This window comes from Homalodisca vitripennis, chromosome 6 (assembly GCF_021130785.1).
Source record: "Homalodisca vitripennis isolate AUS2020 chromosome 6, UT_GWSS_2.1, whole genome shotgun sequence".
Taxonomy (NCBI): domain Eukaryota; kingdom Metazoa; phylum Arthropoda; class Insecta; order Hemiptera; family Cicadellidae; genus Homalodisca; species Homalodisca vitripennis.
In genome coordinates this window covers 65,253,090-65,266,098 of record NC_060212.1, presented here as the reverse complement: position 1 = coordinate 65,266,098, position 13,009 = coordinate 65,253,090, and the positions used below count along the sequence as shown (strand labels likewise).

The 13,009-nt window shown below is 32.0% G+C and overlaps 1 protein-coding gene across 1 annotated transcript in view; it reads right to left on the bottom strand.

The window, feature by feature from the left end:
• Positions 1-13,009, bottom strand: part of LOC124364405 (phospholipid-transporting ATPase ABCA1-like) — an 81,260-nt gene that overhangs the window by 30,010 nt on the left and 38,241 nt on the right. The window contains 8 exon segments of the mRNA XM_046819851.1: positions 348-513; positions 678-766; positions 1,294-1,429; positions 2,500-2,717; positions 3,356-3,498; positions 7,723-7,767; positions 11,774-11,878; positions 12,925-12,976. Of these exon segments, the coding sequence (XP_046675807.1) occupies positions 348-513; positions 678-766; positions 1,294-1,429; positions 2,500-2,717; positions 3,356-3,498; positions 7,723-7,767; positions 11,774-11,878; positions 12,925-12,976 (954 nt within the window).

Genomic DNA, 13,009 nt, shown 5'->3' with positions numbered 1-13,009 from the left:
TAGGTGATGGGAGTCACTGCACAGTTCAGATCTGTGATCTAAAGGCACTGTAGTTTCAATGGTTTTATATCCAGCCATTTTGCCAATGATCTGCCTTGAGGAAACGCCATACATAGTCAGTTCTATTTTCAGACCAGGACCAGTTCAGTTCAGGCCAAAATGATCTGTATGGGGACCTAAGATTTTATAACACACTATCAGATGTATTTCTTATATCAACAACAGTTGCCATAATTAATTTTTTTTCTATTTTAACTGATTACTTCAAATTAAAAATGAAACATCATGACATATAACCAATTTTCACCATATTGTTTACAGTGTAGAAGTTGGTAAGTTAATATTACCATGACGTTGTTGCTGGAGAAGTTGGCAGGACTGGCCTGGGTGACAACAGCAGGCACCAACTGATTGGGGATGGTGGAGTTGATTATTTGGCCCAATGTCTGTATCATCTCTGTCAGATTCCAGTTGGGGACTGAAGACACCACTCCCAGTGAAAATCCTCCAGACCTATACCAAACTTCTCATTAGTTCACTGCGTTAAAATAAAGCAAGAGGAATCATTTTTAAAAATCAATTTAAATTACTTAACAGAAACTAAATTTATTATTATGTATTGCACTTGTTTTTAGTACAACTAGTAAAAGCAGATTCGCTTTTAATTTTCTTCCCACCTTGCTCTGTCGTAACGATCTTGAGTTTTCAGTATCCAATCCGAAATGTTCGAGCCAGTCATGTCGTACATAGTGTCATCGGAGGCTATCTGTAAAATATTAGAGACATGATATATTTTTGTAGACTAACACTAAAGAAACAATAAAATATTAAAAAATCTATCACAAATTCATTAATTCAAAATATGAATTTAAACAAAAATTTAATAGGAGGATAACAAGACAAAGGATAAATTCCTTGCCTTTTCCCTCTTATCTATTCATTTTAGTTCCTAACATTTGTTTCACAACCAAAATTGTTATAATTTTATTTATTTTATAATTCTTTACTACTTTTACTCATTCCAACAAGTTCATAAAATCTCACTGTTGTGATAAGAAATTTAATACAGTATTTGTAAAAGTTTCATTCATTATTAGCTCTGCATTTGTATCCCCATATAGTTACAAATTTTTTAATACGTTTTTAAATATTTAAAATAAAATAAAATATTAGATGTTTTATCTATTGTAATACACACCACAGTCTTGGTTTGTATTTATTTACAAACTCTGCTTACCACAAGGAGCCAGAAGGAAGACAATGATAGATAATAGCGACAGTGATGACACTTACAGTGAAGGAAGGTGGGTCTGGTTTTCCGCTATCTGCTGGGCAGATCTGGGCACCTGAGGCACAAGAACATGGAGGACCGAACTGTGAGATGTTGACTGGCCTAGGTGGATCAGTCGGAGTCACACAGAACTCTTGTCTGAGGAATGATACAATAAACATTGTGGTTAACGTTTCAATCAAGTAACATAATATTTACTACATAATTAATACATTACTCAAACTCACTTGAGGCTCCGGCAATAACTGCATGTTGATGCGGGTGCAAATTTACTGACTTTTTATTAGCTCAAAAATTATATTGTTTGGACTTAGTTAAAATATCCCCTACAGGTGGTCAGCACCTCTGTGTTAGAGTTAACACAGAAAAGTTATATTTAGATGGAGTTAAAATTGTGTAATAAATTACCTGAAAAGGCGCAGACAGTAAATTATAACAAGTTTAAAAACATAATAAACAACTGGCTGAGAAAAAAATCCTTTCATTCAATAGTCCTTTTATATTTTACTAGTGCTTTATGTGTCATGTGATTCTAGTGATTTAAGCTTTTAAATAATTTAATTAACAAGTTTTATAACAACTAGGTTAGCTATAAAGTTTACTGAATGAGCCAGCCAGCATGAACTGTGGCTAACGCATGTGCATAGGCAACTGTTCCCTCTCCACTCCATGCTAGAGAACGTGGTACAGTCAGTGGGAAACAAACATTGTGCTAACTTAATATTTTTACAAAACTTTTAACCAAAACATACTTAACTTTTTATCAAAACTGAACAAGCTTTATATACCAAAACTTATCATTTTTATAGAGATAAAGACATGCACGCGAATTTTGATGATAGGACAGGTAGACATACTAAACTTCGGCGTCGGATTGTTTACTGACTGTACATGTTCGCAAGGCAAGAGGGGTTTTGGTAAATGGAGAAAGACGGCACTCCAGATACGAATACTCCCCGCTCCGCAGTTCATGCTAGCTGACTCCGTCAGTAACGAAGGATTTTAAATTAGGTTTTAAGATTGTTATTTGTTGATAACTATATCTACATAAGTAACATAATCAGTGTTTCTATAGTCATGTAATTTTTATGGACAAACTAACAATTATAAAAATTTTTAATTGTGTTGTGATTATGTTCATTGCATAAATTGTATGTTTAAAGACTAATAAGATCTTGGATCTTTAAACAGTAAAGGGAACTGGTTACCTTTCCTCAGGCAAACAGACTGCACCGATGCCATAAGGACCTCTAATTTCATCCTGGTACTTCCTGGCCCACACGTCCTGCGAGTCCATGCTGTAGAACATGTAGCGGGGAGCGGGGTAAATCCAAGGGTTTAGAGGGAGAGGAGGGCGCTCCCTCAGTTCTGGGAGAATAGACGTCACTATCAGCGTAACGCACACAAACAGGGCAGGAATGATCAGCTGCACACACAATAACACACACTAATAAGAGCAAATTAAAACTAAACTATTGTTCAGAATATGTTAAAAATAACTGACATAGATCTGAAAAATTAACATAAGCTTCTATATAATATTCTTCTCAATATAAATAATATTGACAAAATATTAGTTACTTAATACAACTTTAAAAAATTAAGACCACCAATCCACAGTAAAAATCCTTTATTAGAGTTGAGAGGCAGCGATGCAACGCTGGTAATACTTCGGCTAACTACAAGGATGATTGACTATTGTAGCTTGACAGTAACAGGCACGATATGGGCTACCGTCTGGTGTATTCAACGATTTGAGCCAAATGTGAATAAAAAAGTTTTATACATTTTCAGGACCCTGAGTCAGTTGTCACTTTGTTACATAGGGCTCTAGATGACTTAGCATATCCACAAGCATGTTAACGAGGTAGAACACTTGGAACCGAAATTTCTTCCACCGAATTTTGAACCTCACATACCAAATAAATAAGAATCAACAAAACCACAAATAATATAGACGAATTTTCTCAATCAACAAGCATTACTAGAAAGGAGCGACAATCCAATTAAGTCCTCTACATTTACCTGAACTATACACATAGCACTTTTTATACTATTGCATACCTCAGAAAATAGAGCTTTTTTGTTACGTCGAGTGTGGTGGAAACGCTTGATGTGTAGTGCGAGAAATTGTCTCCAGTTCTTGTTGCTGGGAGGCTCCACGATCTCCACTTCCTGTTCCTGATCCTGCACCGGGATGGTCAAATCTGTGGAAATATATTTCACATTCAAAATGGAGGAAAAAAGTGTAAAGAGAAGATTGGCTGCAATATTATGTTTCTTTTTTAATGTATGCATTTGCATATTGAATTTTATCCATTACCACTTCTGTCCCAGCACTCAAAATGATGACAAATTATCATCTATTTTGAATATCTCATGCTTATAAAGAAAATAATTTCCATAAATTATAACTAATGCAAAAAATATGGATCATTAATGTACAAAACCCACTAAAAAATACTGTTACTTTTGTCGTTACCAACTGGTCACAATTAAAATACGCAAAATAAACAAGTGTTTTATTTCATTGTTGAAGCATTTTTTAAGGATTTACTTAATTAACAGAAAGTTCAGAAGGTAATTGGAGAAATAATGATAGATGTATGCTGATATCAAGAACACTGATATCTGTTTAATTAACTTGAATCTCCGACTTGGAAAAGGAAATTCTGAAATAAGCGGACTATTTTTGTAATCAACTAATCACGTGAAATACTTATAATTTGAAACCTTGTAGTGGACAATATTAAATACTTTTTCTGAACTTAAAAATCAAAGTCGAATTCAAATTACAAGTAATTAAATGCAAATATTTTTTTTATTTTCATACATTATTTTACAAAGACATTTCTTTTGTTAATACTTTTAAAACACAGAGTATATACACAATATTAATATTTTAGCAAACAAATGAACCATGTAAAAAATTGAATTGCTGACTGATTTATTCATTAAAACCATTAAAATCGTCAAAGCCATCCAACACCTACCTGACCAACTACAGATGATAACTGACATCAGAGCCTTTTGCTTCACACTGGGTGAAAACATCGATTACACAATTAACTTCTTAAAATATTTTGCCCTCGCTCTGGATAGCCATCTTCAGTCAACAGATGTAATAACATGTAACCTGTGATATAGCAATATGCGTAATTATAACTGGTCAGTGGTTGGTTAAGTTTCAGACAATTACAATAAAGCTAAAGCTCTGCCCCTTCAACTCGTATGTACTTACGATTGTTGACTATCGGCAATTTCAGTTTAACATCTGTTGACTGGAGATGGCTCACCACAATGAGGCCGAAATATTTCAGCTGTGAACTGGAAGACTTTGATGTTAGTTACCCCGGCCATGTAAGCCTAAGAACTAATATTACGGATGGTGATACTATTCGTCAATAACTTTTCAATTAATTACAGCTGGGTGACAGTTTTGGATTTGTTTCTTGGAAAACACTTCTTGACAGCTGATCTGACAAAAGAAACTTTCTCACAACCAGAGTAAATTGTCAATAATTAACTCCTTTCATAATTAATTAACTGTATTTAATTAATTGATGAAATTGCTTAAAAACTGAAATGAGGCAAGATTGAGATGAAAGTCCTACGATTTTTAGGAGGGGGTTAGGGGCTTGCTGCTGGAGGGCCTGTGGGGGTGACGGGTGGTGCTGCTTGTTGCAGTCATGTGGTCAAGAGTGATTGAATGTGTCTTCTTGTTCTTGTTCTTCATTTTGAATTTTTCTTCCATTTATTTATATATATATATATATATATATATATATATATATATATGTAATTTTTCTGTTTTATTTTAAGTTTTGAATTCATTTTAATATATAGATTTTTACTTTATCTTCATTTAATTTTGTATTGCTTAAGCATTTTTTTTATTTTATATTTAAAGCATAAGTTAATAATTTACCGTATTTGTATAATACTATTGTAAATTGACTGTATATAATATGAGGTTAAGTGGTAGAGAGGGCCTCATAGCCCTAACTCCACCTCTTTATTAAAGGCATTTTTCATTTCATTTTATTATGAAGCAGCCAGACAGACCATGGCTCACATAATGAATGAGTCACCTCCGTGATCCTAATCTACAGAATTAACAGAACTAACTACGGTTGGATATGAAGCTTTCCATTCGCTTAAGACATTTTACTTAGATTTGTGGAACAAGATTTAATTTTCATCCAATACTTGACGCTACTGTACTAAACTTAAGCTTTTTATTCTTGTATATAAACACAAGCTAGTTTTTTATGTCGCTGAGATCCCTCTGTACAAATGCATATTTGCAAATGTGCTGCCAATTCTGATATTACATTTTTATTCTTTTAATTGAATTAAAACAGGGGGAATAGTTTTAATAATATTCTTTCATGAATATCATAAAAACAGTAACAATTAGTACAACATAGATCAATTGTATTATATGTAGGTTGATATTTTATTTAAACCATGCAACATATTGAGCTATATTAAATATAAAAAATACACATATGTGTAAGTCCTTCAAAAAAAGAGCAAAGAAAGGCTAAGCCACTATTGGAAAAAGTAAGTAAAAATAAATACATGAATGCTGTTTTGAAGCAACCAAACAATCTAGGTTAAAGTAAACAAATCATACCAGAGCGTTATGAGACTCGTTAAGTCAGGAATTACAACCACCATGTTGTGTGTCAACTCCACTAACTCTATAAAACATGCACTTAATAAATCAAAACACAATGCTAATATGTAATGCATTTATGGAAGTTGTTAGAGAAATGTTTCCTGATCACATGATTTTACACATCAGCAATCTCCATTAGCGTACAAGTTCACCATATCTATCACTGTGCAACTTTTTTTTATGGGGTCACTTGAAATTCAAAGTTTACTCTAGTAAACCTCGTTCACTTAAAGATTTGAGGGCTGCAATACGTAAGGAAATTCCTGATGTGTCACAGGACACTTAGAAAGTTGCGTTAGGAGATCTTTTATGAGAGACTTTTAATTATATTAACAGAGAAAAACTCCATTTTTCAGTTGTTATTTTTTAAAATAAAAAAGTCCTTTGGAATTCTCAAATTGGCCTATTTGTTGATTGTTTTGGTGTTATTAAAATCTTTGTGTGATTAAAATAAACTTACTTATAGCAATTTAAAATATATGAGTTATTTTTGTGCCACCCTTTATGCTGAGGTTTTATAACTGAAGTATCATATTAGTTGTGCTAAAAATAAATTTCCAGTGTATTATATTTTTAAATTACTTCATATACAGGGTGACCCTTAAGTCCTGAGACAGTTTAATAATATTTAACCATAACAAATGGATCTACACAACTGTACGTGTCGTAAGTGCACATGAAAAACTATTTTAAAATGTATTCATTGGACCACTGTGCTTCCAGGGGGATGGCTATAAGCTAAAAGAAGAACCAAGCCAAAACTAGCAGCAGTTCAAAGAATTTGCAATTATTAATAATATCATCTTTCATTAATTTTCCTGTTTGAATTATTTTTGCTCCCTCCAAGTAATTAAACTTATTAACTACAGTATTAATTAATTAGTACAAACTATTATGGGTTATTAAATGTGGAAATTCAACAGCTCGTCAGTTTATTGTTTAAGTATTTAGTTGCAAATTCAAGCCATCTGTTAACGACCTGTTCATTTGAGGTCGGGTTTGCGGCATTGCACTCTACTAATAAAGACTGTTAATTACCAACCTATGCTTACATTTAAAATTTTCTTCTGACTCCTTAAAGGCAGTTTCCCTGAGGAAGTAGCAGGTTTTTAGATATGTGTTAAATTAGATTATTTGTATGTTCATTAAATTTGTACTAAGTTTTGTAGCTAAATCTTAAATCTTTATAAAAATACTTAATCGTCCTGGGATTTTTTAGAATTCTTTTTATTTTATTTTCCACCAATTCTTGTATCATTATAAAATAACAACACATAAAATGGGCTAAAATAAAATTCAAAATTAATTTTTGCAACTATTTGAACATTATGTTTGATCAAATATAATTGAAGTTTTTCAATACAGACTAAATACTAACACACACTAATACTTCATAAGTTTAATCTACTAAGGGAAATACTATTAAGAATTACAGCAATTATACCAACTAATAATGTTAAACTGCAAATACACTTATAATTCTTAAATTCTATGCTGTTTACTCTACAGTTAAGTCAAGCATGATGTTGCAACTTAATATCACCAGCAAAGAAAACCAAAGGTAATTAATTGTTCACACACTTCAAATAGTTTATAAAGTTGTATATCAGGTATTAAAATAAAGAGATATGCCGGCAGGATGCAAACAAATGTTAGTAGCAGTTGAAAATGTATTAATTAAAAGATATAACAGGGGGGACATGCAATGATGCAACCAAACCACCCAAACTAATTGTGGACAACTCACACTTCATTGATGTACCATTCCTATGTACCACAATTTCTTTCTCGGCTGAAAACAACCAAAGATGAGTATATACAACACCAGATGCAACAACACAATGGGCTAGTAGCATTCCAAAAACTACTTAACTACAAAGCTGTGAGTTCTGTGTTGCTGTGAGGAAAAACATACATTATGACTCTATTAAAACTGGTCAACAATAAAACTTACTCACCAAAGTAGTAGGCTAGTAGCCCATCATGTATTTTACATAATATTACTAATATTTTTTAACCTAATGCTTATACCTAGGTTAATAATTTGGTTTCTCTTTTCACCCACACATTTATCACTAAGGCTCTAAAGATATTTGGTAGAGGCAGAGCCAGGCTGTGGAGTATCCTTCTTGCACAGCAAAACTTCAGTAAATTACTGAGGAAAGAGTCAAATCCAAGACATCAAAATGCCTCAGGTCTCTCAAACAGTTAAAATGTTTTTCAATAATTCAAAAGCCTGGGCCCCTAGACTTAGAATGATATCAGAATGAGAAAATCTTTATTTTACAATCTTTAAGACCGAAAATGGTGTCACTTGATATAATGTAATTGCAATAATAATTTCAATCAAGAACTTGCCTTACATGGTAAAATTCAGCCAGTTCAGAAATTCACTTATGGTGTAGAATGGTTGTTGGAGCAACCAGGCTTGCAGTCTTTTCTTTAAGGTATCAGGTCAGCTCTCTTGATCATACTAAAGAATTTTGCTCCATCATATGGAGGCTTTGATTAGAATCAACGACTGTGGTGAATCGGTAGAGCAAAGTCTCTGGCATTTCTGACCTGGTAAGCATGTGTGAGACCTTGTGATACTGCAGTTATCTTGACGATGCAAGACAGATTACTTGTCAATCCAGTCAGGGACAGGGCCCTCTATGAAAATATCAAATGAGAATGGATTTAGGCCAAACTGATAAATGCAAACTCTGTGAGCAAACATAAAAATCAACAGAAAATATGTATTGCTGGAATTTCCTGCTATTTGTACAACAAGAAAAAGATATTTATGAGCATCTAATTTGTGTCCAAAGGAGATCAGGGAGCAGTAATCGATAAATCTTGAAGGTTTCTGCAGAAGTGTCATATTTGATGGGTAAAAAGAAGTGAAGGAGGTACAAAGACCTTATAGGTGTAAGTGGTCACGACCAATCTCTCAGAATAAAAAAGGGTTCTCAGATGTTGATTTCTCAAGCAGAACACAGTTCCGATGTTAACATGTAACTCTAAGACCTACATGTTAAATGTGATGAATGCAAACAACTTTTGGTGAAAACCGATTTGCAGCTACGTAAAGAAAAACAAAAAGATGACTCAAGAATTCTATTATCAGTAGTGTAAACTATAGGAAGATAAATGTCACTTTCAGTAAAACCTTATCTACAAAATAGAATACTTTAATTCGAATAAGAAGTATAGCCTAAAATGTAATATAAAATCCATGTTTAATGTTTTCTTTTTTAATATTAAACTATCTTCCTTAATTGCTTTTTAAAGTAATAATATTATGATTACATATCATAGACCAAGTTACAATAAAATGTTGTTATTAATTTAATATAAAAATGTCAACATATTTACTACAAAACATTTTATTATTCAATTTTTCTTTAAATTAGAAGTAACACAGGAAGTAACAATACATTTTTGATACTAATTTTTATTATTATTATGTGAATTTTTATATACGATTTAAAATAACCAATTAAGTAAAATTTTGTAACTCGAAACTATTTAAATAGCTTACCATTTAAGTAGTACTTATTGAATTCACACGTTCTTTATTCATAACTTGCAGAAAAGTTTCTTTATATCACATAGCACCATAATAAAAGCGGTTTATCTTCAATTTTTCTTCATTGTTTGTGTTTAAGGTAGGAATTTTTAGTAATCCAACAGAAACACTGATTCAAACCACTTTTATATTCTTTTAGAAAATTTTCTTAGATAAACTATGCAATTTGCATGCTCACTTTTATGTTGAGTGTGTAACATTATTATAAAATTATACATTTTTAATTCATAATATCACAAATTCGAAAATTTTGTACATCAAAGATGCAACGAATAAACTTAATTCACTGTGCATGGATTCATGTTGCATTCATATACCCGTTATGAGTCAATTGTCTTCAAAACTTTCTCAAGCAGCAAGCAATGGTCATAGCAATAGTACCTCAAAAGATATGAAGCTGAGTTACAAGAGGCTAAAGCGTTACTTTTATCTTACTAATACACAGATTACAATTATTACTGAAGTTTTACGCCTTGTTAAAAATATATGCCAGACTTCAACTGGCAATGTCTCTTTACAGAAGACCTAATTTTTACAAAAAAAAATAGTGACTGTAATAATATTTGTAAAACGATCTAATACATATTCCTTATATTTAAATCAATGATATTACAGTAAGATAATGTTAATCCGGCAGTTGATAGGTCAGCAGACCGAATACTCAAGTATGTGTCAGCTACACATCTGAGCAGTACAGTCAGGAGCAGTTACCTGTCAGTGCCTGCTGCTGTCAGTTGCCAAGGTCAATTACTTCACTATATTCACTACACACTACAAGAGATATTTTTTACAGCCTTTCCAGAGTTTCATAAATAAGGATTACATGATACTGGACTTCCTCAAAACTGATATGATAAGGGAGGCCTGTCCTGTAGAAGGTAATAACTGTAAAACAGGTTTGAATTTGTAAGGAAAGTAGTTGTCTAGTGAAGTTATTTACCTTATGAATTTGAATGTTTATGTTTTGCTTAGTTAATTTCAATGAGCTGCCATTTTGTACTGCGTTGAGGTATAAAGCTCTAGTCTCCACTGTTCTTCTTTTATCAAGATCTTTCAAATGAGGTGTCACTTAGTGAGTATTTACATTTAAAAATTTTGAGTTGTAAATTCTTTAAACTAGCTTTCCTTGTTTAAACTATGTTTTTAATAAAACTTTTGAATTTTTGATAATCCAGCATAGCTACATTCCCAATCATGTTAGATCAACAAGATCTTACTGTAAAAATATAATTTATTTTGAATTTATCAATCAACATATTACACTATGCAATAGTAATATTATATTTAGTGATAACATAATAATGATAAGAGACATCCAGAAAGTAAGTGTGTAAATTGCTCTCACGGCCAAAGGAATTTTTTCAACATGTTGACTACACTACCGTGTAGCCTGATTTCTACCCTCCGCAACAAAGTCGGTTCGAGGTCAGAACATTAAGAACTGAAAATGCAAAAAATGTGAAAAATTTCACTCCAATCTCCCGCCTAGTGCAAAATATGTGGTGTCACCTATTATCTCTATTGGAAAGGAAAAATCCAAATGATGGAGCAGAGAAATGTATCTCCATGGAATTTGTAGTGTCTCGAAATCTCTTACCCAGCCTCCACTCGATTCAATTTGTGTTGGTCTGTCAGCTGTTTTGAGACCTACCTCACAGACAGTTTCTGATATCTGAGAGTTTCTGTGATCTCGTGATTTGCAGAAACATTGCAGAAAAATCATCCAAAACCAATCTGGGATCGTTACAGAGTGCAATTTCATTTTTTTCAAAATTTCATCAGTCACAATTGAAGGTCCTCCCTCCTCTGATAATCCTGCACAGATTACAACCACTTTTAAACTCACAACAAAACTTAAACACACACGTATAATTCATAGCTTTATCATCATATGCAATTTTTACCTTAACCTTATCATCATAAACCTCAACCGGAGTTTTCTCTTCCAAATAAGATAACAGATGACGCTGTGTATTTTGCACTAGGCAAGATTGGATTAACTTTTTTCACAAAAAGTATTGTAGTATCAATAGTTCTTAACGTACTAACCTCGAACCGGTCTAATTGCGGAGGGGAAGAATGCAGAGTGTAGCCAACATGTCAGAAAAATATCCCTCCAGCCGTGAGAGCCTCAGTACACTTATTTTCCGGATATGCCTTGTATATTATATTCTTATATTAGAATTAAGAATATTTTTAGTTTTTAAATTAAACAATAGATACTTACCAAATTTGTCAGTGTTCACTGGTATCTTCTTGTCTAAAGGCTTGGTCTTTGATGACTCAAATAAATACTTTCTCAACTTTTGTATGCAGCTAAAAGATTCTTTTCCTGAAAAAGTGGAATGAAGATTTAAACTTATAAATGAAATAATAAAAAAAATTATAATATAATAATAATAAAATATACATAACACACAGTGAACTGTTCAAATATTTAATATCTAGATTTGATAATCTCTTCTACAATTGTTCATTAAAAGCTGGTTGTACTGGTTGTTTTTATTTTTAGCCTGATTAGGACAATGTGTAACTTAAAACACTTTTACTGCCTACTTTCATCTTATTTTATCTCTGAATTTTTTAGTGTTTGTAAACTTCTACCTTCTTTATTTTATACAATTCTCCATGTAGTCTTAATAGTAGTTTACAGGAGTTTTTGTTTTTAAATCATAATACAGTTTCTTTCTTGTATGTTATGATGAACTTTCTTTTTCCCGTCTTTAATAATTGTTAATTTAAGATGGTTATCCTTAGCTTAGTATGTAAATGATATTAACAAGATTTAAAATGCCTAAGATCTTTACGAGATGATATTGTGTTACATAGGCTTTTGGAAAATATAAATTAAAAAAGTGTGTAAATAAAGTAAGATATACACCATATTTAAAAATTATGGAAGGTGACTTATTTTAAGATTATGATCAATACATATTCAAACGCTTTTAATATTTTCAATATTATTGTTGGTCGTTCTGGAAAAAATCTCTAACGTTTTTTGTGCTTCGTCCTTTAATCATTATAAAAATATGCAATGTTCAAGAAAAGTAAGAAAGATTTGCGATGTGTACTAATCATTATTTTTAAAGCCTCTCATATTTACCTGTATATGGCCTAAAGCAAAGATGAAGTTTAACACCGATCTTACCTTAAACAATCGTCATATTTTGCTTACCACCCTGATATTCTATAGAATCAGAAATCTCTCAGGGACCTGCCATTCTCACACCCCTAAATATAATTCTTTTAAATGCATTCATTTTTATATAAAGGACTATTACGAAATAAAGCAAACTTGTAAGTCTAAAAATTTAGAGTGGTTTATCAAAAGTCACTAATTTGATATGAGTGGAAAATTTAGGAATAAAATTAATTTACCTGAAATAAATAATTGAGATGGATCGTTGTCTTCGGTGACTCGAAGAAATATCTGCAAAATTAAGAAACTGTTTTAATTTGATAG